Consider the following 24270-nt stretch of genomic DNA (forward strand, 5'->3'; position numbering starts at 1 on the left):
CATGACAAATAACTCAGAAAGTAGTCATTTGCCCTTTTCTCACAGTGCTTATCTGAGAAAATATGACACCATAAAAAAGCAGTGTAAACCCTGTGTTCTCACCAGATCAAATGCAATAGGTTCCTTTACAGAAGTTTTACCTTGAGAATGAAAGGCAGAATAAAATTGTTGTTAAAAGAATATAAAGCAAAACTTTGCACAGTCTTACCGTGTCCCTGTCAAAATGATTTCTAACAGCCCTCTTGGTTACCAGGTGGGTATCTCTTTCTAATATAATAGGAACAGAAACCTTTTCCTCCTCAATTAAAAATGCTATAGAAAAGGGGTCAGAGATCCCAGAAAATTCAGCAAAAGTGTTCTTGTGGGTTTGTATGAAAAGTATACTGATTTGGGAGTGGACAGGGGACAAGGCCTCTGGACCCAACTGTTAATTACCAGTATGAGACTGGAAATGAATGAGATTGACCTGTACATTTCACTGTTGCCAACCCCTGTAATGTTATCCTGCGTCTCACTATTTTTGTTGAAATGAACCTAGAGAATGTCTAACATATTAAGAGTCTCATGAAAACTTGCAGCTTTCAATACCAAAGTCTGCCACCTGCCACCTGCCACCTGCTCATTATGAGCTGCAACCCTTAAAGTTGTATGGGCAACTGTGAACTTGAAGTAACTTTTGAAAACTTGATTTTACTACCTATATAATGCTCTTTTAACATGTTTTATATACAATTCCCCAGGCTTCTAAAAGACAAGGCATGTAATCATGCATTATCTGGAAGGTTTGAACCTTGAACTTCAGCACAACCATACTTCCTAATCTGACCTAAGCAGGAGGAGTAACTACTATAAATAGCTAGCAGCAAGAGAAGGTTTGAGCCTGATGTGAGGCTATGTACTGAGTCCAGAGGCTAGTTGGGCAGTTTGTCACAGTTCTTTCTCTTCCCTTAGCCTGTGGAGAGATAGGACTCCTAGGACCACACACTAAGTCTGGGAAGTTTTCAGGAAACGCCTAGCTCAGCTCCCTTCCCTCAGCTGGGTGGGTTCCAGCTTCCTGTGGTGCCCATGCAGGGGAGGGTGAAAGTACCATAAATCAATTCTGGCAGGGATTTTTTAAGAGCAGCTCAACTTGGCTTATTCTTTCCCCTCCTTGACACGTGGGGAAGTTCCCATTGCCAGGATACAACTGCCAGGCTGAGGAGGTAAGAAAGCTGTGAGAAGTCAAGCTCCCTCAACTCCTTCCAGTGACTTTTGTTCTGGCAACTCCCCAGGATTCTCAGTGCTATATCTTCTGCTGCTTTGATGGTAACATGAATCTGGCCTTGGAAACCTCAGGCTGTAAAATTTTTCCTAAGGAATGGAAACAGAAAAAAGGGAAAAGCTTGGCTTTTCACTCTGTCTCAGGGAAATCTAAATGACATTTCACAGGACGAAGGAAAGAACCTCCCTCCAGTGAACAGATTCTCCCTATCACAGATCAAATGTTGGCCGCAAACAAGTGGAAGTGCAAAATCTTAAGACCAGGTCACCCTAACAGAAAATGCAGAGGTGGCCTGACGATCTAAACACAAGTGTTGCAACCAGCAACTACAGCAATCAGCAATCAAGCTGTGTCTATTGGCTATGTGCAAAGTAGTGATTAGAGAGGAATTTTTACTACAAGCTTCCTGACCCTTCTTATTCCCTCTTGTCTAGGGCTGCATGTTACTGCCTGCAAACTGGACCACGATGTTTGATCCTGTGTGAAGAACCTGCATTGTGCATCCTCTTTACAACCCCATGAGGGGATGCCGCCCTACACAATGTTTTTCTCATCAGTTCTGTTTCCGTGTCGTTTCTGAATTCCGTATTTTCTAAACCAGTGCTTTTCAACCTTTTTTCATTTCTGAACCCCTAAAAATGTTTTAACAGAGGTATGGACCCTTTGAATTGTAAGTGTGGATATTCACATACTTTTGATTGATCTTAGTCATCTTTCACGGACCCAGTAGCGACATGTAGGGGATACACGCGGGTGCACATGCACCCCGAGATTGGCGGTGCACCCCCTGTGAAACGTGCTGCCGACACTGCAGACAGCGCCTGTGAGCAGTCACTGCTTGCCACCCCCTCCCTTGCTGCTGACACTGCCAGAGGCATTTGTGGGCAGTCCCGGGTCACCACTGCTGACGGCATCTGCAGGTGGTTGCCAACCACTAGTCAGCATTCGCCACTCCCTGGGCCCCCGGCTACCAACACCGCCCGTGGGCAGTCGCCATGCGGCGTTCGTGCATTGTCCCTTTGGACAGAGTGCACCCCATGTCGAAGGCAACTGCTCTAATATTAAAAACCAATGTGAGTGAATGCTGGGGGTGGGGGGGCAGGCAGACACACCCGGGAACTTTTTTTTTAAATAAATTGTTCGTGTTCCCAGCCAAACCGAATCCAAATCTGTGAGTCGGTCCAGAACCATAAGCAGCCCAGCACCGGCAACCATCCTCCACCCCTACCTGGGGCTTCAGATATTTCTAAAGTCTTGTGGCGGGCATCCCACGTCCGGACCCCGCCAACTTTCGCCTGCCCTCAGTCACAGGGCCGCAGAAGCAAGCCAGGGAGGAGCCTCCCATTCCCATCCCGTGGGTTTTTAAGCCCCAACGCGGGAACTTTTCCCGTTTTTGAAGTCCAAATGAAGGGGGCGGCTGCCCAGTGCCCAGGCCCCACCCACCTGGGGCAGCGCCTCAGCCTGTCGCCGGGGGGAGGCGCCCGCCCCTGCTCTGCCTCTCCTCCCAGTGCTGACTTTTTGACTCGCAATCACGCGCACTCTGCATTGCACTGTGCAACGGGTGAACGCCGTGCGTGGATGGGTTAAGTACAATATGCAAACACGCGTGGCAAGAAGTGGGTTGAAACCGCAGCGGTTCAGCCCCATCAACCAGGCAAGCAGTCTCCGGCACGCCCAGCGCCAAGGACGCCAACCGACCGTGCCGCTCCGACCCGCCCCCACGGCCCATTGGCCCGCTCCCGGCGCTACTGCGCATGCCTTGTGGCGGCCGCGCATGCGCAGCTGCCTCCGACCCCGCACCATGGCGCAGCAGGGCCGCGGCAGTCTCAAGGAGCAGCGCTATGATCGGCAGCTCAGGTGCGGGGCCGGGCTGCGGGGTTTGGCGCGGGGAGCCCGGGGGTGAGCGGCCTTCCGCCTCCCCGCTGCCAGGGTTTAAAGACGACGTGATCTTCGTGGAAGCTGAAAAAAATTTCGTGCGCTGAAAAATATGCAAAAAGCGTGGAAATTGGTGTTTTCCATGACTTAATGTGGCTCGCTGGAACTCCCCGGGGTGGGGAGGAGTGGGGGACTGGGTGGGGCTCCCAAATTGAAGCGTTTGTTTCTTTTTTGAGGCATGCATCCGAAAATGGGCTCAGACTCCCCGGGAGCGACTTGGGCTTTGCGGGTTCAATGAGCTGCCGAAAAAGTGACTAGGTTTTGAGTCCTTCTACTGTTGTTGGCCGTACGTTGCGCCAGGGTTGAAATTACCGTAACGATGCGATGATTGTTGTACACCTGGCAACGCTGGCCTGCTGTTTTCTGGAGCAGGGTGGGCAAAATACAGCCCACGGGCTGGGTCCAGCCTGCCAGGGGCTTGTATCAGCCCTCCACAGGGGGCTTCCACCTGCCCCATGCCCACTGATGGCACTGCCCCAGCTGGGGCGCAGCGTGCTGGCGGGGCTGCCTTCCACCCACTTGGCTGCCTATGGGTGCTGCTCATCACGCCAGGTGGGTGGAGTGGGTGGAAAGTGTCCTGGAGCAGGAGCTGCCAGGTTGCAGCTTTCCGCCCAACTTGGCTGAGCGTGTGGAGCCTGGTGTGGATCTCCACAGCCACCATCATGTCCCCATGCTGCTTGCTGCTTGGAGCGATGTGATGGGCAGGAGAAGGAAGAGCCATTGGAGGCAAGGGGAGGCAAGCAGTGCCCGGGTGGCTGCAGGAGGTGCAGGTGCAAGTAGGAGTACAACATGAGCTGCCCTGGGCAGGAGTGGGCAGGGCTCAGCCCTGTGCAGAGTGCTACGGGGCAGCCGTAGGCTGGATGGGGCAGGCATGCAACTACACCACACCACCTGGGCAAACTATGCTGGTGCCCCCGACCCACCTCCTTCCCTCCCTGCACCTCTGGCCAGCTCCTGGGAGCTAGCACCCAGCAAGCCCCCCCCACGTGTGCCTTCCCACTCCCTACACCCCTGCCTCACATGCACCTCTCACCCTACCTCCACATAATATACAAGTGTAACTTTATTTTGTAACTATCGCCTCTGTATACATTACTCAAAAAACGCAGAAATCAGGACAAAAAAGAATATTTGGCATAAAATTAAAATGTTATAGTAGATATTTGTTTTTAGTATATGATTGATTATCTGTAATTTGTTAAAATGATACCCTCTGAACGATTGTGTGCAGCCCACGACTGCTCGCTAAAATTCGTTAAGTGGCCTGCTGAAATAATGTCCCACCTTGCTCCAAAACAGCAGTGACAAGGAGGAGCTGGCGTTTTCCTCCTGTATGAAAAGCTGAGGTGTGCTGCTCCATTGTAAACTGATTTATGCTGTGTTTTGAAAAGGCTGAGAAGCGTGCAGGATGGTGCCCAACACCCAGAGCATATGGCAGGCAGCGTGTGACAGCCATGCCTCCTCCGTTTGGACTTTACAATGAGAATGCCGTCCACAGAGAAGTTTCATGGTTTCTAGGGTCGGAAGGGACCTGAGTAGATCATCTAGTCCAACCCCCTGCCATGGCAGGAAAGAGTACTGGGGTCAAATGACCCCAGCAAGGTATTCATCCCTGGATTCTTCTCTTCCCGCGGAGTCCTTCTGCCTAATGGGATTCAGTTGCATTATTTTTAATACTTTTGGATTTCGTTTCACCTTATTGTGTTTAACTCTGCTACAGAAAAATTGTTGTATTTGTCTGGAGTCAAAGAAATATAATTGAAGAGCCGGTGTCTTCTCGGGGGTGCCTCTGGCCTTGCGATGAACACCTTGAATTGGAAAAGGTTGAGAATCCCTGTGCTAAGCACTCTTTCGGTGTAAATGCTGTTTTGAGATCCACTGGCTTAAACTGAGAAATCCTGGGTTGCTGTAAATTTCAGCACTGTGAAGTTTGAGTCCATTTCAAATTAGTAAAACAAAACACCTCTAAAGTTTTCTTCACAGGAAATAGAATTCCCTAAGCTTTATTTTTGTGCCAGAATTCTGAAATGATGCTTCAGATATTATGCACTATTGGTGGTTTAATGAAAAATAAAAACAAGATAAAAAGAATAAAAAATATTTTCTCAAACCAAAATTTCATAGAACATTATCTTTTGTGAGAAGCTTCTGTTCAATCAAGTTAGCTTTTTCTGATGAAAGCTTTTGACAAACTTTCTGACTCAGTCTGCTTGTATGAACAGAAAACTGGCATGCTGGACCATAGGGAGTATGACTGAAGATTTCCACTACTTGTCAGATGGTGTCTACCATCTTAACTTTTCTCTCAGTGATTTTGTGCTGCTTGTTTTATAGGCTGTGGGGTGACCATGGACAAGAGGCTTTAGAATCTGCTCATGTTTGTGTGATCCATGCAACAGCCACAGGAACTGAAATCCTCAAAAATTTAGTGCTACCAGGTAAATAAACCTGATTCTAAGGTTATTTTAATAAGGTTTTTTATTAGGAAATTTACTTTTAATTATTTGTATTGTTATTTTTAAGGTATCGGTTCATTTACAATCGTTGATGGGAATGAAGTCACTGGAGAAGATGTTGGAAATAAGTATGTTTGTTTTCTATACAAACTTGTTGGTGATTGGGTTTAATGTCTACAGTTTAAAAGCATTAATTGTTCATTTTCTGTATCGGCTCAGAGGTTCAGAATCATGTTCCAGACAATCATGTTCCAGAATCATGTTTCTTCTATATTTTTTACATATTTACTTTATTCCTCATAGTATCTTAGGTGTTTACTTAGCAGTTTCTTAATTGCTCTGTTTTTAAATGGATTATTTGAAATTGAATTAGTATTTAATACTCATTTCTTCATGGTTGAGAAAACAATAGTTAAAAAAAAAATCCAAATAAGTGTGGTGAATCTCTTGCTCTACTACTGTGACTTAGCCAAGGTTCACCTGACTTTGATGCAGCTAAACAGTTTGTTTTAATAGCAAAAATTGTTTTATTGCCAAAATAAATTACTGTCACTTACCAAGGGAAGAGTTTTTCTATAGCTGTGCTTGCATGTCTCCTGAGAGAGGGATGCATTTAGGGGAAAAAAACCCCACTTCAATAAAACAGTGTTATATTGGAATGAAACTTCTTACACTGCATATGTATAAAATCCAGGCACTAGCGCAAGGCAGAGGGAGAATTAGAACCATAAGCCCACACAGCTCAGTTGTGCTCCCTGAGCTGTGGGAGATAGAAATAGGGCCATAGTTATTCAGGGCCTAAATCTGTAACAAGTTCCTTATTGGCAAAGGGAGGTAAAATTTATTGGAACTATAGTGACTGGGATGAAGTGTCTTTAGAAATCTGATAATATAGGTCCGAAAGAGTTGTTTTAAAGTAGTCACATGAAGATGCTAAAATCATAATTGAGGGAGTTTGATATTTAAGAACTTATTTTGTCATTTTATGAAGCACAACTATGTGTTTTGTGTTACAGGGAAACTTAATAGTATGATCATAAAACTAAAGCTTTTTTGTCTTTTTCTGTTGCTTCCTTTCTCAGCTTCTTTTTACAAAAAAGCCATATTGGCCAGGTAAGGCAATACTAAATCTCATTTGTAAGTGTAAAGAGCTAGCATTGTTAAAGATATGGCCTGCAAGCTGACTCTGGCCCACAGAGCCCTGTCATTTGGCCCACAGTGCTGCTTGTGGGTTTTAGATCAGCTCTTACATTGCATGCAGCATTCCCCAGCCTCTGTCCCATACACTATCTGGTGCCTACTACATGCAGGGATAGAGTCAGCAGGCATTCCTGGCCATTCCAGGGCATGTGGTCCACACAGGCCTGGTCTAGGGGTGCATATTGCATGTGGCAGTGGGGTTGGGGCCAGCATGTGCACTAGATCCAGTACACGGAGTCAGTCTCTGGGCCTGATGCAGCCTATAGACCAGCCCTGAGCCCCAGAGCCAGATGAGTTTGGTATACTCCTGATATCTTAGAGGTGATGAATAGAGTTTTACAGCTATTTGTATGTAAAACTTCATTTCTTCCTTACTAAAAAGTGAGAATGTTAGAGGTTCAGGGGAATAAATGAGAGAAAAGATGAGTTTTGGCCATGTTAAGTTTTAAAGTTGGTGACTAGAAGCCCACAAGGAAGCCCATGTATTGGAAAGACACTATGACCTAAATTGGGGAGGAAGAGAAGAGAAGCCATGGCGTGGCTTTGGATGGAGAAGGTTGGGGTGCATTTTCAAGAGCTGCTTAAAAAAATATCCTGAAAATAGCTATATTCTCTTCTGTTTACTTTTTTCATCCCTGTTCCTTTTACCTTGTCAGAGGAACAGTTTGGTAAAAATATCCCTTTAATTTCAGATTTTTTGCTGTAGTTAGCTTTGTGGCATTACCTTAAAATGACTTATCATTTAGAGTAATTAAAAGAAATATCATTCTTGATTGTTGGTGAAACAATGGATTCTAACAATGGTGAAGACAAAATAATTAGGCCCTGTGGATGATTATTATCCTTCTATTAGTAACTGCTGTTGTTTACCCTTTCTCTTCACCCCAGGTCCCATCCACTTAACTTTTGTTGTTTATCCTCATGCTCTCCATCTTCAGAATCCTAGCAGTAGTTTTAGTAGTACTGTTACTTTCATTACAGCTTGCTTAGCTTTTAGCTTGTATAGTGCTTAAGCAACTTGCATCTAGAACTTAGTTTCCAACATACATGGGACATGTAACTGCCCATTATAGTTTACTTTGAACAAACATGTTCACATGTGCATATCCTTATTATGCAATAAACCTCCCTAATCCCAAGTAAATTTGCTACCTGCAAATACAAATAGTAAATTTACTCAAGCTTAGTAACGGCGCAGTAGTGCTTGTGTAGATGCCTGACCTGGAGCACTATCTGCTCCCAGTCAGCTGTTGGCCAGGGGATGGAAGATAACTTCCTGTCCCTGGGAGCTACTTCATGCTGGGGTGGGCTCTGCCACAGGAGCCTGGGCAGCAATTATGTCCCCCTGCCATGACAGCAGGGAGCTCCAAGTCCCCCAGTCTGAGATTGGGATCAGGGAGTGGGAGCTGGAAGATCCTTATCTTCCATCCCCTGCTCCTCCGTCATGATTGGGGAGCATGAGATGGGGATGGGACTGAGAGACCCTCATCTGCCTGCACCAGCCGTGCAGTTGCAGAGCCAGCAATGGGAGATAAGGATTTCCCAGCACTGGCCCAGTGGTTGTGGAGCTGGTGCTGGGAGCTCCCTGCTGGTGAGGGCAGGGAAGCCTGTTCCCTGTCCAGCTCTGCAAGCATGAAGAGCTAGGGAGCTTGTTCCCCGCTCAGCTCTGCAGTTGTGGAGCTGGGCAAGGAACAGACTCTTCTGCCCTTGCTAGCAGGGAGCTCCCAGCACCAGCTCTGCAACTGTTCTAGCTGCCAGCTGCTGCACTGGTGGATCAGGGCAGGTGGCTGAGACCTGTCCTTCCCCTACAGCTCTAAGACACCTGCCTCTGATCAGGAAGCCAGGGCCAGGAGCTTCCTGCTGCTAGGGCAAGGGGATATTTGTCTCCTGACTGGTGCTCCCTGTTAGCCCTTGAGCTAGCACATAGGGAGAGCCTAGAGCTACCCCCAGTGGCAGCAGGGGCTCATTGCCAGGCTGCAGAAAATGGTGCAAAGAGCAGCAAATCTGCTTCCTGATCCCTGCACGTATAGACACATGCCCGAAAGTGCTTACTCCAGTGTAGTTTATACCAGACTCAATTTAGGCCAGATAAACTGCATGTGTAGATGTGCCTGCTGTTTTTAAAATTAAAAGTAAGCATTGCATATTTTTAACTGACTTTTTTTTAGTAAAGCACAGTATAAGTTAAGCAAAATCCTGCTATGGTGAGCAGTGAGTGAATGAGTGTTCAGATAGTTAAATGAAATTTTTTAACATAATGTACTTACTGTATTAGTAGTATATATGCTATTTTACAAATATGTAAAAGATAATATTAACTTGTAAATTGTAGATACATTTCAACAGGCTTAAAAATGCTTTAATTGTTTTAAAACAGAATCGAGCCCAGAGTGCCACAGAGCTCTTACAAGAATTAAATAATGAAGTCTCTGGAAATTTTGTGGAGGAGGTTTGTGTTCTCAAATTGTTGCTGCATTCTGGTTTTTTAGAGTGTAGCAAATATATAAATGAATCATTAGTTACACATTTATCTGTATTTATTTTTTAAATGTAAATATTTTCATGGTAATAGATCTGAAATGAAATCTCAGATCAGTTTCGTGTGTTTAAATAACCTTTGTAATTTAATGACAGTGAGTATTCAGAAATTAGTATTTTAAATGCAAAACTCATATAGAATACAATTTTAGCTTTTGACATGTTCTGTTTTTTCCGAAAATTATTACTGTATGCTTCAATCTTTGAATTATTTTGTACTTTTTTTAGAGCCCAGAAAAACTTTTAGATAATGATCCGTCCTTTTTCTGTCGGTTTAACTTGGTGGTTGCAACCCAACTACCAGAAAGGTAAATAATTGTATATAAAATTTTCATCCTTTGATTTTAAAGCTGCGAGCTTTTTCAGCCGTATTGTGAGAACTTGAGTTATGTGAAGCAATTTTGCCTTTTGCTGTTGTGCAACATGTAAGAGCTGTTTGCATAGGCATTTAAATATGCAGTACTTTTTTTCTAGTTAAGAGTTCTTTCGGCACAGCTCTGGCATTTTTTACATCTTATTTGACATCTACGAGATGTCATATGTTACATATGGCTTCTAAGCTTTGTCAGGAATACCTTTTATAGGAGTTGCATTTGTCTTTAAACATGGATTTATATAATCATTTTTTGTTTGTTTGTTTCATTGTTGTACCATCTTATTTGTATCAATGTGTTTTTAAGACTGACATCAAAAATCTGAGCTATAGAAATTAATTCAACATTAATGAACCAATGGATGCAAATTAAGGGAATGTATTTTTTAGGATGGCAGTTAAAGTTTCTCTGACATACTTATAAGATGATCGTAATAATACCATTGTATAATACTTCCTTCTTGCAGGAACCTTTTTTAATTAACTCTTACAGTTGGATATGTATTATCAACACCATATTTTAAGAAACCAATTGTATTTCCTTTTCCAGTACATTGCTACGTTTAGCTGAACTTCTCTGGAACTGTAACATCCCTCTGTTAGTCTGTAGGACTTATGGATTGGTTGGCTACATGAGAATCATTATTAAAGAACATCCAGGTAATGCATCAATATTAAAGAACATCCAGAATAAGGTGGATTTCTTGTAAGAAATGAAAGCAGTCACGTACAAGTGTTAGTTGAGCTGTTTGCATATATGAAGTATTGTTTCCTTTGTTAAAATCCCTCGTAGTTGCAGTTGGAGTTTCAGCAGTGGACATATTACACTGGGAACTGCATGCAACATCTTGATAATCTGACTCCTTTATAAAATAGGAGATTTTTGTCTACTGTTAGATTGCCTTACATTATGCAGTACATTTTATGATGACGCATAATTCCCATTAGGAGAAGAATTGTTAATGGGAGTCATAATTAAGCACTACATTGAACATTTTTTCCTTCATTTTGAAATCTTGAGAACTTATTATTTTGCTTTTATGTAAAATAACATACCTTGTTACTTCTTTACAGTCGTAGAATCTCACCCTGACAACGCATTAGAAGATCTGAGACTGGACAGTCCATTTCCAGAGCTGAGAGAACATATTCAAACATATGACTTGGATCATATGGAAAAAAAGGTTGGCATGAGATTTACATTCTCTACTTTGCATGCGAAGACAGGCCCTGTTTTGCAAGTAATTGCGTGTGTGAATTCTTCCTCTTACTAGACACAGTACTGTGTTTGAACAGTGTTTGGGTATTGCAACATCATTTTGCATAGAAAGGAAGCCACTTTTTTATGAGATTTAAGATATGCCATTTGGGCCAGGTCCTTTAGTGTAAGACTTTATGCTGAAGGGAGCTGTGAAGTCTAACTGAAACCAGAGGTGTAACAAGCTTTTTCAGTTACTTGGTTGGGGGTGTAGCAGGTTAGGGGAAGAAGTCTTACCTGCCCATGCTCTCCTTACTTGAGCAGTAACTGCTATTGCTGTCACTTGACCCCTGGCAAAATGAGCTGGGGCTGCTGCCACTGAGCCACAGGTAGTGGTGCAAGCTCCTGGTACCCTGTTTGGGGCTGTGCCTTTCATGGCAAAACCTGGACTGGGGAAGGGGTAGAAAGGCTCATTCCACCCTCCACCCCTCTGGGCACACTGCTCGACATAGCGCAGCACCTGCTTGTCCCTGTACCAGCCATGGGACAGACTCCTTAGGGGCCAGGGGGCTTAACTGGTGCGCCCTCTAAGTTGGTGTCCCTCTCCTTTCACCGTAGTTATCCTACTACCTAAAGCAACATTGTAATTGGTCACAGAACCTGGATAGCAGATGTGCTGTTCATCCTTTCTCTGACTGGAGGAGGAAAAAGGGTAGCCCTGGGTATCCTGTGTTAAGTCAGTTTTGGCTGTGTTTATGCCTGGTGTGGGCTTTGTAGCCCAAAATGTAACGTAGCATAATGAAAATGGAATGGCATGCATAAAACCAAGGATTACAAGAGTGTACAGATGAAATTTCAAGACATCCCCCTCTTCTTGACCTGTGCTGCTTTGCCATTGCTAGTGGTTTGGTCCTTTGAATCCCTCCATGAAGAAAAGTAAAAAGAGCTTCTGAGGGCAATTGTTTGGAGCACTCAAAAAACAAATCCCAGATTTACAAACAAAACCTTACATAAATAACTCCTTAGCATTGAGGAGAGCAAGCAGTTAATCCAATTAAAAATATGTTCTCAAGCCAAGTAAAGTCAACTGATCACTTGCATATTCTTCAACAATAGATTGCAGCTTGAAACACGATTTTGGCCCTCCTGATTTCATACGTAGTGTAGGATGTGACTAAGCATTCTCACTCGTTTTGTAGTTTCTACACTGATAAGCATTAGCCATCTTAGAGCTCTGAGAGTGTTTCCTGCCCATAAGGTTATTTAGCAGGTACTTTACTAATTTTGGATGGAAGCTTGATCTATGTATTTTTCCTGCTCGGGTAGATATTTTATATTTTATATTAATATTTTTATATTTTATATTAATATATTTTATATTTTATTGGGCAATTCAAAATACATAGTTTTATTTTGAGAGCATGGTGGTGATTTATTGCCTGATAGATTACTTAGCCTACTCTCTTTGGGCAGAATTTCAATATTCATTAAAGTAGTACAGAATCAAAGCCAAAAATTATAGCTGAAATACCCAAACTGAATCACAATTTTTCTTTATAGCACAGGTGAATACTAACAGAATTGTGACAGAAAATAAGTCCATGCATTTTAAGGTGTAAACGAGGGAAGAAAACTAAATATTAGTATGGAAGACTTGGGTCTTCTCCTTTTGGACGTGTAAATAAATTTCATGCTGCTTAAACAGGTTTGGCACTGGTTTTACTTTCCTAAGATAGCACAGGTAGAGTTGCAGTATCACAGAGTAGGGTATGTGCCCTTTTTTTAATACCAGAAGGGAAGAAAAAGGTAGAAAGAAGGAAAGCTCCATCAAAGCAGGGCATTCAGTCACTACCCTGGTGATGCTATTAATCTGTTGGATCCAAGAGGGCTTGAAACAAATTAGTCATTGAATCCATACACAGTATAATAATTATGCAACTTGTTTTCTGCCATACAGATTATAAACTAATTAGCACTTCTTCGGACCATCACTATTTTCTGTTTTTTAATCTAATAGAGGTATTTTTAAATGAACTGGGAAGCTGTATATCTGAACAAAAGTAGTGAAGGTGTTCATGTGTGACTAAGTCCTACAAAGGAGAAGAATCCATGGGAAATGTAGATCTACCAAGCTTTTGTGGTAAAAGAATTGGAATTGTACCTTGTATTGTTGTACTGCATAAGCCAGCTGGGATGCCCAGGGTAATGTGGGCAGACATTTAAATCCAATTAAATTGCACAAACCATTTGCTTAATCCTGTTGCTTTCTATATTAAAACACTGCTTAAAATGAGTTAAACATGCCTATGATTTAATTTTCGAGCTGTGCATATACCTCCCTGTTGGTACCTAATTATGCAAGGTATATTGTTATTCAGAGTCCAGACAGAAGTAATTAATCAAAGAGCTACTTAAGGCATCTTTACTGTAGATTAAGTGGACTCTGCTCCACAGTATGGAGTTCCCCCAGCAGACTATTGAGCACCTCCACACTCAAAGTTCCCTGTACAGCCAGAACCTATTCCTTCATTTACTTCACCTCTGCTGAAGCAGTGGTTTCTGCTACCGCCCAGGAGCTAGCTAATGGGTTTTCAGAATTAGCTGACTACTAGCCACATTGCCTCCTTCCCTGGTTGCCAAATAAGCTTATCATATGTGGCTTAATTGTAGTTGTGATCCAAAGCCAGTCCAGGTTAGTTGAATTGCAGATGTGCTATGCTGAGAGTAGTGATTATCAGTCAGGTTGCTGTAAGACTGTGGTGGGGTGCCAAGCAATATTAGTACTGTTAATTGTGCAAGTGCTTGCACATGGGCCATAAGATAGACCCATAGGTGTCAAATAGGGAATCCCCATGGTCAAAAACATTCGACCTGTCATGGTCTTTCTGAGTTCCGTGCAACAGAGGAATTGCTGTTAGCTTTGGTAGTCAAGAAACAAACAAAAGCTAAGAGATAGCATTCTCCAAATGGGGCCTTGAGTCTGAAAACGGTGAGAACGATTGCTTTGCCATGACTTACTGTATGTCAATATAATATTTTACTTTTGAAAGCAGGAAATAACCTACACATTTTCTATTTTTTTGAAATGCTTAATTAAAAATTTTTTTTTTTCTGTTTTCATTTGCAGGACCATAGCCACACTCCATGGATTGTGATTGTGGCAAAGTACTTAGCAAAATGGTACAGTGAGGTATGTTGATAATATCTCATTCAAAGTGTGTGTGTGTCATGTGGGTTTTTATCAAGCGTATTTTATCCAAGCTGGTTTGGTAGCAAAAAATATTGAGTGATTGATCATTTTCTTGTGTCCTAAAGCCGTGTTTAATTTTGAATCCAAAGCAGGCACATTCTGTTGCTCAAACTGCAGCCTTATACCTGTATTTAAACTTGAGTCCAAAACAGGCCTTACAAGGTCCTTGTCAGAGCTTGGTTACCCCATATGTGGGAGGCCAGTAGGTATCCTGTAGTCTGAAAGCTTCTTTCATATATACACACAGTGTTTGTGTCGTTAGAGTATGCACACAGTTGCATGTTAACTTTAGTCTTACCAGCCTCAGTGTGGAGGCAGTTCAGGCTTCTCCACACTGGCCAGTCAAGCTCTGTGCTTGCAGGGAGATGTCTGATAGTTTTGATAGTCATCCCAACTCCCTCCTGGGTCATCTGTAGTCGTGATTGCCACATTTTTATTTGCGTGTCTGGTGTTTTACCTAGCTACTGCATCATGGAAAGGAAACTTTCCTGTGATTTTAGTCTACTGGGGGTGGATGATTGATGAAAACACTTGACGCTTTTTTTTGTGAGGGAGGAGGGGTCAAATGGTTTTAACTGCTACAAAACTGTTTGCTTTTATCATACTGTTTCCTGAATTAATTACTGAAACAAACTATTAACTTTGATACAGACAACCTAGACTGTAGCAATGTGACAGGTGTGTTTGTTTTTATTCGGATGGAAAAATAGATCTGTTTTTCTTTCTCTACATTTAGAAAAGTGATCAGTTACCTAGGAGTTACAAAGAAAAGGAAGCTTTCAGGCAGATGATTAGACAAGGTAATGCATTTTGTGGGAGATTTGTCAGTATAAAAAGACAATGCACAAGGTAAAACTTACTGCTGTGGCTTAAGGAATAAATTTAAGCTATGTCCATGTTGATTTGTGTCCTTATAACTAAGTATACAGGACATCCTTAGTATGATGCAACTATCTTACATGCATGGGTTTTAAGATCTTGAGTATGCTTATGATGCCACCTGTCAACACTTGTCCTTAGTGTTCTTGTCAGAGGAAAAAAAAGGAAAAATATTTAAGAAAATGTTGGTGCATAAGTTTAAAAATTTGATGAAATAAAGAAGTGGGTGGCTTTTGGTACTGGAACTAAGGCTGGTATGAATTTGGCATACCTTTTGTGTCTCTTGCCTGAGTGATTAAGCAGAAGTAAGGTGGACTCCCTTTCAAAGATCCGCACCTGAAAGTTCAAGGATTGAATGGGAATAGAAAATGAATGATTGCATGCCTGTTGGTTTTAAATCCTGAAGGCAATGCTGCCATAGGAGGTCAGAATGAGGTTGTACAAGGTGTTCTCATAGCCACTGGATGTTTTGTAATTACTCTGAGTAGAGGACTTCATTGTTTAGAGCTATCAAACTTGGTAGGCACCTTTTGCAAATTCTAATACTAGAACTGTATCTTTTAAAAATATAGCACTTAAATCTACTATCAGAATGAGGCTGTGGTGTTTCAAAATGGCATTTTTGGAATTAGTTTCTTGTATGAAAAGATTGATTTGTTCTTTTATGAATACATTAATGGAAGATATTCCAAAGCATTAAAAATTGGCTTCTTTATAGAACTCAAGTGCAGTGGTTATGCTGACTTTTCTTTTGCTGCAATCTACATCTCTTCATCAGATATATTGGAGTGTAACGATAATAAAATTACTGTTGAAACAGCGATTACTTAATTCCTGTAATGTTCAAATGTTGTATTGTGTCTGAGTCTGTTTCATTTTGTTCAGGTTGTTTTAGAGAGAGAGAGAGAGAGTGTGAGTGTGTGTGTGTGTATCAGTATTCTTGTGTTATTCATACAGAAGCAGTCTGTTTAGAAGGAGGATCAGTCTTATTTATCTACATCAAAATGTATTGATTAAGCCACTGGACAGATCTTTATTTCAAGATTTGTTTTTGGCATTTGTATAACTATAGCTTCCCTCTCTATTTTTCCTATATCATGGACAAGCTCTGGTATTCAGTTTATGAATGCTCGTAGCAAAAAGCTGTACACTTATTAAATTTTCTGTCCTGAAATATTAAGGCATATCTGATACCTTAGCAAAATACTTATGCATATGACCCCTCACATTAAAAGTTCATAACGGCTCATGTAGTTTGTGATCACAGTTCCAGCATAACGTTATATACCAGAAGCTCAGAAAGCAAAGCCTAATCAGTTATTCAGACATGACCCTAGGAATATTGATAGAGGAAGGACTTTGCATTAAAATATTACTCTTTGAAAAAGCTATTTTAAAGAATGAAAATGGGATCCCAGAAGATGAAGAGAACTTTGAAGAAGCTATGAAAAATGTGAATGCAGCACTAAATACTACAAAGGTAAAAATAGCTTTTCAAATCCATTAAAATATACTAAGAAAATATGATGCGTTAACTGTATTGTTTTGTTTTTTCCCCCAAATGCATTATGTACCTGTAAGAAAAGAATTCCCTGGTGGAATTACCACACATGCACTTAGATATGATGAAAATTGTACCATCTTCAATTCTAAGACATAGCTAAAGAAATTAAAGATTAAGTAGTGGTGGCTTTCTGCCACTTTTGAAAAATCTGACTAGTTTAGTGTACAGTTAGTATGGACTACAGTCCACTACACTCATTTCTTATTTCTATAATATAAACCCAAAAACATTTTTAGAACAGTACAGCAGGGCTACCAGTCTGTGTTGTAGAGTAGTGCAGGTCCAGTTATGACAAATTGGTAGCTCTTGACTGAGAAACTCATTCAACATATCTGTCCAAACTATGCTTAATAGGAGCAATTTTGCCAAACTGCTCGTGTTCTTCATATGAATGGAAGGGAGCTTCTTCTGGGGTCATAGCGTTTTCAGTCTGCTGCTGTTACAAGCAAACAAATCATAAATTTCCTTTTGCAAACTGAAAGCACTAAATTTCTTTTATTTTTTAAAATTGTGTTGAATTTGTAAACATAGTGTAGCTTAGCATTTGATATAGCCACAAATATTTGTTTTCTAAATATCCAGTTTTGGATTCATTTTTAATTAGAGAAAGTTAATGCTGCTGCTTCTGTTCCTGAAAAGCTCCAAAATATTTTTGGAAGTTCAGAATAAATTACTCTTGTCCAGAAGGTCTAAAGTAATGTGGATATTGTATCCCCTTCATAATTATGGATGGGATAACTCTTGAAATAGAAATGTGGATAAATACAGAAATATTTTTTCTTGTAGATTCCAAGGTGTATTGAAGAAATTTTTAATGATGAAAATTGTATCAATCTCACAGAGCAGGTAACGAGTAAGATCAAGATTCTTAAATTTTTATAAGTTATTCTTTTGCGTATAAAAAAAAAAATGAACCTCTGTCCTTTGTACATTTCCAGTCACCAAACTTTTGGATTTTAACCCGAGCTGTAAAAGAATTTGTGGCAAATGAGGGGCAAGGAACTCTACCTGTTCGGGGCACTATTCCTGATATGATAGCAGATTCTAGTAAATTTATCAAATTGCAAAATGTGTAAGTATTCATGCTTCTGCTTTGAAAACTGTCATTTTTACAGCAATGGAAGGGCAGTTCTTTAAGACTTCACATTCTTGGCCAAATTCTCAAAGCCCTTTTTTTTCTCTTGACTGTAGATAGCTTTACAGCCTGGCCATGTGTTGCTTTCTGAATAGCTCCTGGTCTGTTTTGATAGGATCCTAGCTCTGGGTCGGTCTGGTATGCTCCTAGATGCACATAATCTCTGATATCTTTCTTGGGCAGTGGGATTGCACAGTCTAGCTGTTTAGACCCTGATCTGTGCTTCAGCTGTCCAGAGCCCCTTCTTTGGACATAAACTGTTCTTACCCCCAAAACCTCTTACATCCATCTCATTGCAAAAACTTGTTTTCTAATGAATTCTCTCAGTGTGGCAATCAAGTAAGTAGACAGATTTAGCAGTGGAATTCTTAAACAGCACTTAGTGTTTTACAGATCTCAAGGAAACAACTGAACACAAGCTCCATTAGTGACCTCAGGACCCAGTGAGTTCTTGGGTTTGGTTCAGATTCTTCATACTATCCTTTCTGAAATTATTTGGCTCAGCAGTAAAATACCCTCTTCTTCATAGAGAAGCAGGCTCATATTGAAATAGTATCACCTCTCTAGCCCACGTGCTTCTCTCAGAATTTCTGGGCTTCAGTTGCCAACCCCCCACTCCCTGCTCCAGAAAGAGTTGTGCACTGTTGGGGACCTTTGATTGGCTTTTCACAGCTTTCTGAAGATAGCCTTTGGCAGAAAAATGGTTGCATGTATCTGTGAAGACTGTTGAACTGTGAATGTTAGTTGCAGAATAGAATTTGTAGTTTGATACACACCTGTGTCACCATACTTTAAACATATGGAATTATTATATAATGTAGGTGGAATTAAGGAACTTATTTGTTCCTAAGGTAACTGATAAATATCCATGTTGCATGCATCTGAAAATAATATATTTTCACCATAGAGTGGAAAGGATAACTTTAAGAGTTCTTCAGTTTTGGACTCTTTAAAAAACAAAACAAAACCCAAAAAATCTCTTAGATTTAAATTAATTTATTAAGACTATTTCTTATACTTTACAGATACCGGGAAAAAGCAAAGAAAGATGTTACTGCTGTGGGTAATCATGCTGCTAAGTTGTTACAGTCACTGGGCAAGGTAGTTCTATATCAAATTAATTTCATAAATTCATTTCATTCTAATAAAAAAGACCATAATTGATCTATATCCTCTGTACAGAATAAAGAAAGAAGTAAATGAAGGAAAAGAGGAGCTGGCTTGTCTACTGCACTCTCTTAGAGAAAGTTACTAAAGTTCTTATGATTTCAAAATACATATGGTATGGGTTTTTTGTCATTGTTAGCATTGTATCATAATATCATATGATGAATATTCAGTGAAAAGGCACTTGAACGTAACTTCAAAAAATTCTTTCTTTGTACAGGAATCATTACCTACTTCAATGTATTTTCTTAAAATATGAATACTCTAACAATTGTTTTATGCTGAAGCAAACGTACTCTTGTTTCTTCTTAGCCACCAGAGTCGGTTACACAGAGGGAATTAAAATTGCTTTGTAAGTATTCTTGCATTTTGTATTGCATCACTTTAATGGGAAAGTTCAGATATTTTCTGGAAGTTTTTAAATTCTGAATAATGTAGCTCTATCACTGTTTCATGTACAGTATTGCCAACATGATATCTTCCTGAGAAGTGCTGCATGTCCTGTTAACTTCAGTGGAAGTTGCAGGGGTCTTCCAGAATTAGGGCCTGTGGAAAGATGTTGGAGGCAGATGTATTGAATATCGTATACCCCAAAAACTAAACTACTGGTACATAAGTTAATATTAAGAATTGGTCAGGATTCGGTCATTTGGGCAACATTTGTTTTCATTTTGTATATGAATAAATACTACACCTGTAGTGGTTCCAGTGGAGGGGCAGGGGCTGTATGCAAATCATGGCAGCATTTGGCATCCCCGCCCCACATTTAAGCCATCCCATTCCCCCTCGCGACACATTTCAGCTGCTGCTTTCCCTGCTGCTGATTGCTGGCAGCAAGGGGAAGTGGCATCTGAAGCAGGGGAGCAAAAGAGTACCCAGCTTCACTACAATAAATGCACAAGGTTTGCTAAATGCTGCTCCAGCTTAAAAAGGTAAATAATCAACTTTTTTTCCCTCTGTGTAACATGAGAGATATTCTGAAATGTATATCTAAAGAAATGAGATAGTAGTGAATGCTGTAATATTTCTTTTCTGTGTTCTTTGTTCAGGCAGCAATTCAGCATTTCTTCGAGTAGTGCGGTGTAGATCTCTATCTGAAGAATATGGCTTAAATACTTTTAACAAGGATGAAATTAGTAAGGTTTCTTTTACTTGTACATAGTATTCTTTCACTATGGAACCTTTACAAAGTAGAAACTGTTGGGCTAAAAGTTGAGCATCCCTGATCTAGATGTTAAACTTAATTTCCTTTAGAATTTCAAAAATAAGCCACAGAATTAATAGTCCCTAAACTGTCCTTTGCAAATGTTCTTGTTGGTAGTAATATACATAAAATGTTCGTGTCAGTTAGATTTTTTCTTTGAACTGTTTTTGCCTGTCTGCCTTAATTAGTTGTCACAGGAACTAAGAAGTGCTTCCATGTGAACAAAGACAGAGTAATTGTCTCTTTTTGTTGGCCACTGAGACTTGTCATATGTTTAACTTCTGAATAAAACAAATAGCAAGTTATCATTTAATAAAATGAGGCATGACTACTTAATATTTTTAGTTATGTTAAAATAAAATTCCAAGGCAAATGTTGAAAGGGATACAACAATGTTGAAAGGAATACAGACCCACCTACAATATTTAATGAACATCTTTTCAGGCAGCCAGTAATATTTTGGCCAAAAGGATTCTTTTTTTCTCATGATTGTTAGTGTTTGTCAACTAATGTAAATAATATGTAACAATGTAAGCATTTCCTTGAATTGTTTCATTTTATGTAATGTTCTATAATTTAGGAACTTTTTTCATCTTAAATCCCTTTGTGAGCCTTTCTAAACTTAGAATCCCTGTTATGCTATGTATAAAGCTGACTTCTGTTACATAACTACAGTCCCTACATTTTCTAACACAAAAAATATCTAAAATTTTCTTCGTATGCTGTAAGACTTACTTTGTGACTTAAGGTATCATATTTGAATCCAAGATGACTGAATTTAAAAAAGACCCTCCCCACCCCCAATAATTAATTACACACGGAAACTTTATAAATTAGGTATAATTTTCCACATATAGAATCTAATTATTGAAGGATTGTCTTAAACTTGTAGCCCCACCACTGCAGGAGGAAGCAATGGCAGGGGGGCAAGCAGTGGGGGAGGAGGGGCAGGCAGCAGGGGAATAATTGGCCCCTGCACCTTGCACCCTGCACTTGCCTTCCTATCTCTCCATACTTGCTCTCTCCTGTGATGCTTGCACACTTCCCCTGCACCTTGCCTCCCTCCTGCTCTCAATCCCCCTCTTCCCCTTTCCACAACTGCTTACCTTCAGTCACGGTTCCAGGCCAGGTCAGATGGTGGCTCCAGCCCCCACCTGGGCAGGCAGCAGTGATTGTAGTAACAACAGCTTCAGCCCCAGGACCAGGATGAAGCTGGGGCTAGGGTTTCCATCACTGCTGCCACTCCTTCCTGGCTGGATGGGGTTGGAGTCACCATGTGCTCCAAATCCTGGGTTGGAGTCAGAGGTGTGACTGAGGGTAAGTGGCACCTGACCTGAGCCTGGGTCAGGACTGAAGCTAGAGCTGCAGCAGCTGCCTGTCCCCCCCAGCCTTGTACTTAAATCCATGTTGCATGGGAGGGGGGGCATTGTCTTCGATTGGAGTAAATATGATAAATATCCCAGCCAACCTGCTGTTGTTAAATTGGGATGTGTTAATAGTTCCAGTGAATAAAATTTATGTAAAAATGTATTGGTATAGAATGTTAATTGTTTTTGTCATTCAGCCTGGGATTCAGAGTCAGAATGACACATCTGGTAACAATTAGGATAAAAGAGAGAGAGAGAGACCATTTAGTTTTGGAAGGTGTGGCAAAGTACCTTGATTAAAAAAAGCAAATGAGAAATATTCCCATCATCATTGAACTAAACTAAATCTTTTTTCCTTCCCTTTCCCTCACTTCCATTTCTAGTTTCCAACATGGATAACCCAGACAGCGAGATTGTGCTATATTTAATGCTCCGTGCGGTGGATAGATTTCATAAACAACATGGTAGATACCCAGGTAAGCTCATACTACACTTTTAGATGCAGATGAGTTGCTTTAAGACCTACAACAATCTAATTTATAATAGTACATATAAACTATAGGAAGCCAGTATTTTTACCAGACCAATTTCCATTTTTATATAGTATCTTCATTTTGCCAATATTGCAAAGAGTAATTTCTTCTCAGAATCTGAAAAGATAATTCTAAATTGAAATCACTCTAATGGTTCTAACAGCTCAGGACTGATTTAAATGACATAATTTGGCCTGTTGACTGATCCTCATCAGAGGTAATTGTTGTTAGGGCTGTGTCTTCAACATAGTTAATGACTACTTTTTGTTACTTGGTTAAAAAAAATCAGTTATTGCAATAACAAGTATCTATGACACAATTAAAATGATTAAATTCTTTCATTTCTATAGTGTTGCAGTTCAGTATAAAGAGAGACTTTATTTCCTAGGTGTATATAATTACCAAGTGGAAGATGATATTGGGAAATTGAAATCTTGCCTCAGTGGTTTTCTTCAGGAACATGGGCTGTCTGTAACAGTGAAGGATGACTATGTTCACGAATTGTAAGTACAGGCTGGCCACTGGTGTTTTCCTGTGTTTATTAAACTGTCCTGAAAATGCTAACTAATTTATTTTTGCTATTTAGCTGCCGCTATGGAGCTGCAGAACCACATACTATTGCTGCATTTGTTGGAGGTAAGTTTAATCCTGCAGACCTGTGCAGTACTGTTAACAGTGACACAATACTTGAGTCCGAATATTATTCCTTTTTCGGCGTACTTAGAGTAAACAAAGCAAATATGGGCTGTAGTCTAAAATTGTTTGGATTGCAATACTGTAAAGTCCTCCCTTTCCCCTTCTCTTATCCCATCCCTTCCCTGTACAATTTATGGGAATAGTTGATCTAGCAAGTGTTCTGATGAATAAATAAGGGAAAAATTAAAAAAAAATTCTTGTAGATTTTTTAAAAATAGATATGTAAGACTAGCTTAAAAAATGAAAAAGCAGCATGGTAAAATATGACAAGTGTTTAATGCTAGTATCAATGGAGACCTGCTTTCTATGGAAGTCTGAAATGCCTCTCTAACAAGCACTTGCCAGGTGGGGCTGAGGCTGTTCCTTTATTTAAAAACCTGCAGGAGCTATTTATAGTCAGGGGCAACCCCTTTAAGGGTAATTGAAGTATTATTATTATAAACTTAGCTTCATTGTTTGATTTCCTATAATCAGCTATTTGGGTATTAATGTTTATATGAACTGTAAACATCTTCTTTACTCTTTTAAAACCTGTCATCTCCATGAATCTTTATGGTGCTTAGCAAAATGTACAAAGACAGTACATGCCCCTAAGAGTTTGTTTCATGTATATTAGAGGGGATAAACTGGGATAATTTTAAAAATAAAGAGGGGAAAATGCAGAGAAGCTAATTGGGAGCTGATTTGGAGCCTACTTATGGAATTGGAGTTGTGAAATCTTTTGGCAGTCTCACTGACTTCCTAGTTCTCAAAGCCTGGACTGTAATCTCTCTCCAAAGGAAAATGGGATGTCTTAGATAAGGACAAACTGAAGTGTGTGGATTGAAATAAAAATTTTTCCCCCACTCAGGCACTCTAGATGTGGTTACTTCCTTTGAATTAATTTAGAAATGTTGATCCTTTTTAATTGAGGTAATATTTCTACTTTTGGCCCCAGTTCAAGAAAGCACCTAATGAGCTTCTTCAGGATGTCTTGTACTGGGATGAGGACTGAGAAACTCTTGTTTCTTTCGGGACAAATTCCTTGTTGTAGTTCCTACAATACACTTTGAACCATCCCATTTCTGTTCGAATCTAAACCGAGGCAGGTCTGTTCACCAAGTGTTTGGGGGGTTAGTTTGTCTTTTTCAAATGGTCCGGTAACTTGGTTTTTGCCCCCACGCAGGAGCAGCTGCTCAAGAGGTCATCAAGGTGATTACGGGACAGTTCGTCATTTTCAATAACACCTACATCTACAGCGGGGTGCCGCAGACCTCCGCTACCTTCCAGCTGTAGAGTCGCCCTGGTGCCCGCTCCGTCCTCCCCGCAGCTGCGCCGCTTCCCGCCCCGCGGCGTCAGCCCGGCCTGGGCCTCGGCCTCGGCCTCCGCCCCGGCCACGCCCACCCGGGAAGTCTTCTGTTTCTTGGCGCCTATTAAAAGTTCTCGTTCGTCCTCGTTACGATGTGATGACGTGCCGTTTCTTCGCCGCCGCCGCAATCGCAGCGTCGCGCAGCCGCGCCGGGCCCTGGGGGCGG

At 40.9% G+C, this 24270-nt stretch overlaps 1 protein-coding gene across 1 annotated transcript; it reads left to right on the forward strand.

Annotated features, from left to right (window-relative positions):
- Positions 1-3032: 3032 nt before the first annotated feature.
- On the forward strand, positions 3033-24191 carry NAE1 (NEDD8 activating enzyme E1 subunit 1). The gene is made up of 21 exons (XM_019535888.1): positions 3033-3118; positions 5531-5634; positions 5720-5780; positions 6735-6765; positions 9230-9301; positions 9619-9698; positions 10314-10423; positions 10838-10947; positions 14089-14151; positions 14948-15011; positions 16479-16570; positions 17441-17500; positions 17593-17726; positions 18815-18890; positions 19269-19308; positions 20006-20092; positions 21911-22003; positions 22449-22563; positions 22647-22696; positions 23922-24039; positions 24133-24191. Exons 1-20 carry the CDS (start codon positions 3036-3038, stop codon positions 24029-24031), a joined length of 1635 nt encoding a protein of 544 aa, XP_019391433.1. The 5' UTR covers positions 3033-3035; the 3' UTR covers positions 24032-24039; positions 24133-24191.
- The last annotated feature ends 79 nt before the right edge of the window (positions 24192-24270 follow it).

Source organism: Crocodylus porosus, unplaced genomic scaffold, assembly GCF_001723895.1.
Source record: "Crocodylus porosus isolate Cpor-Errol unplaced genomic scaffold, CroPor_comp1, whole genome shotgun sequence".
NCBI classification, from domain to species: Eukaryota; Metazoa; Chordata; order Crocodylia; family Crocodylidae; genus Crocodylus; species Crocodylus porosus.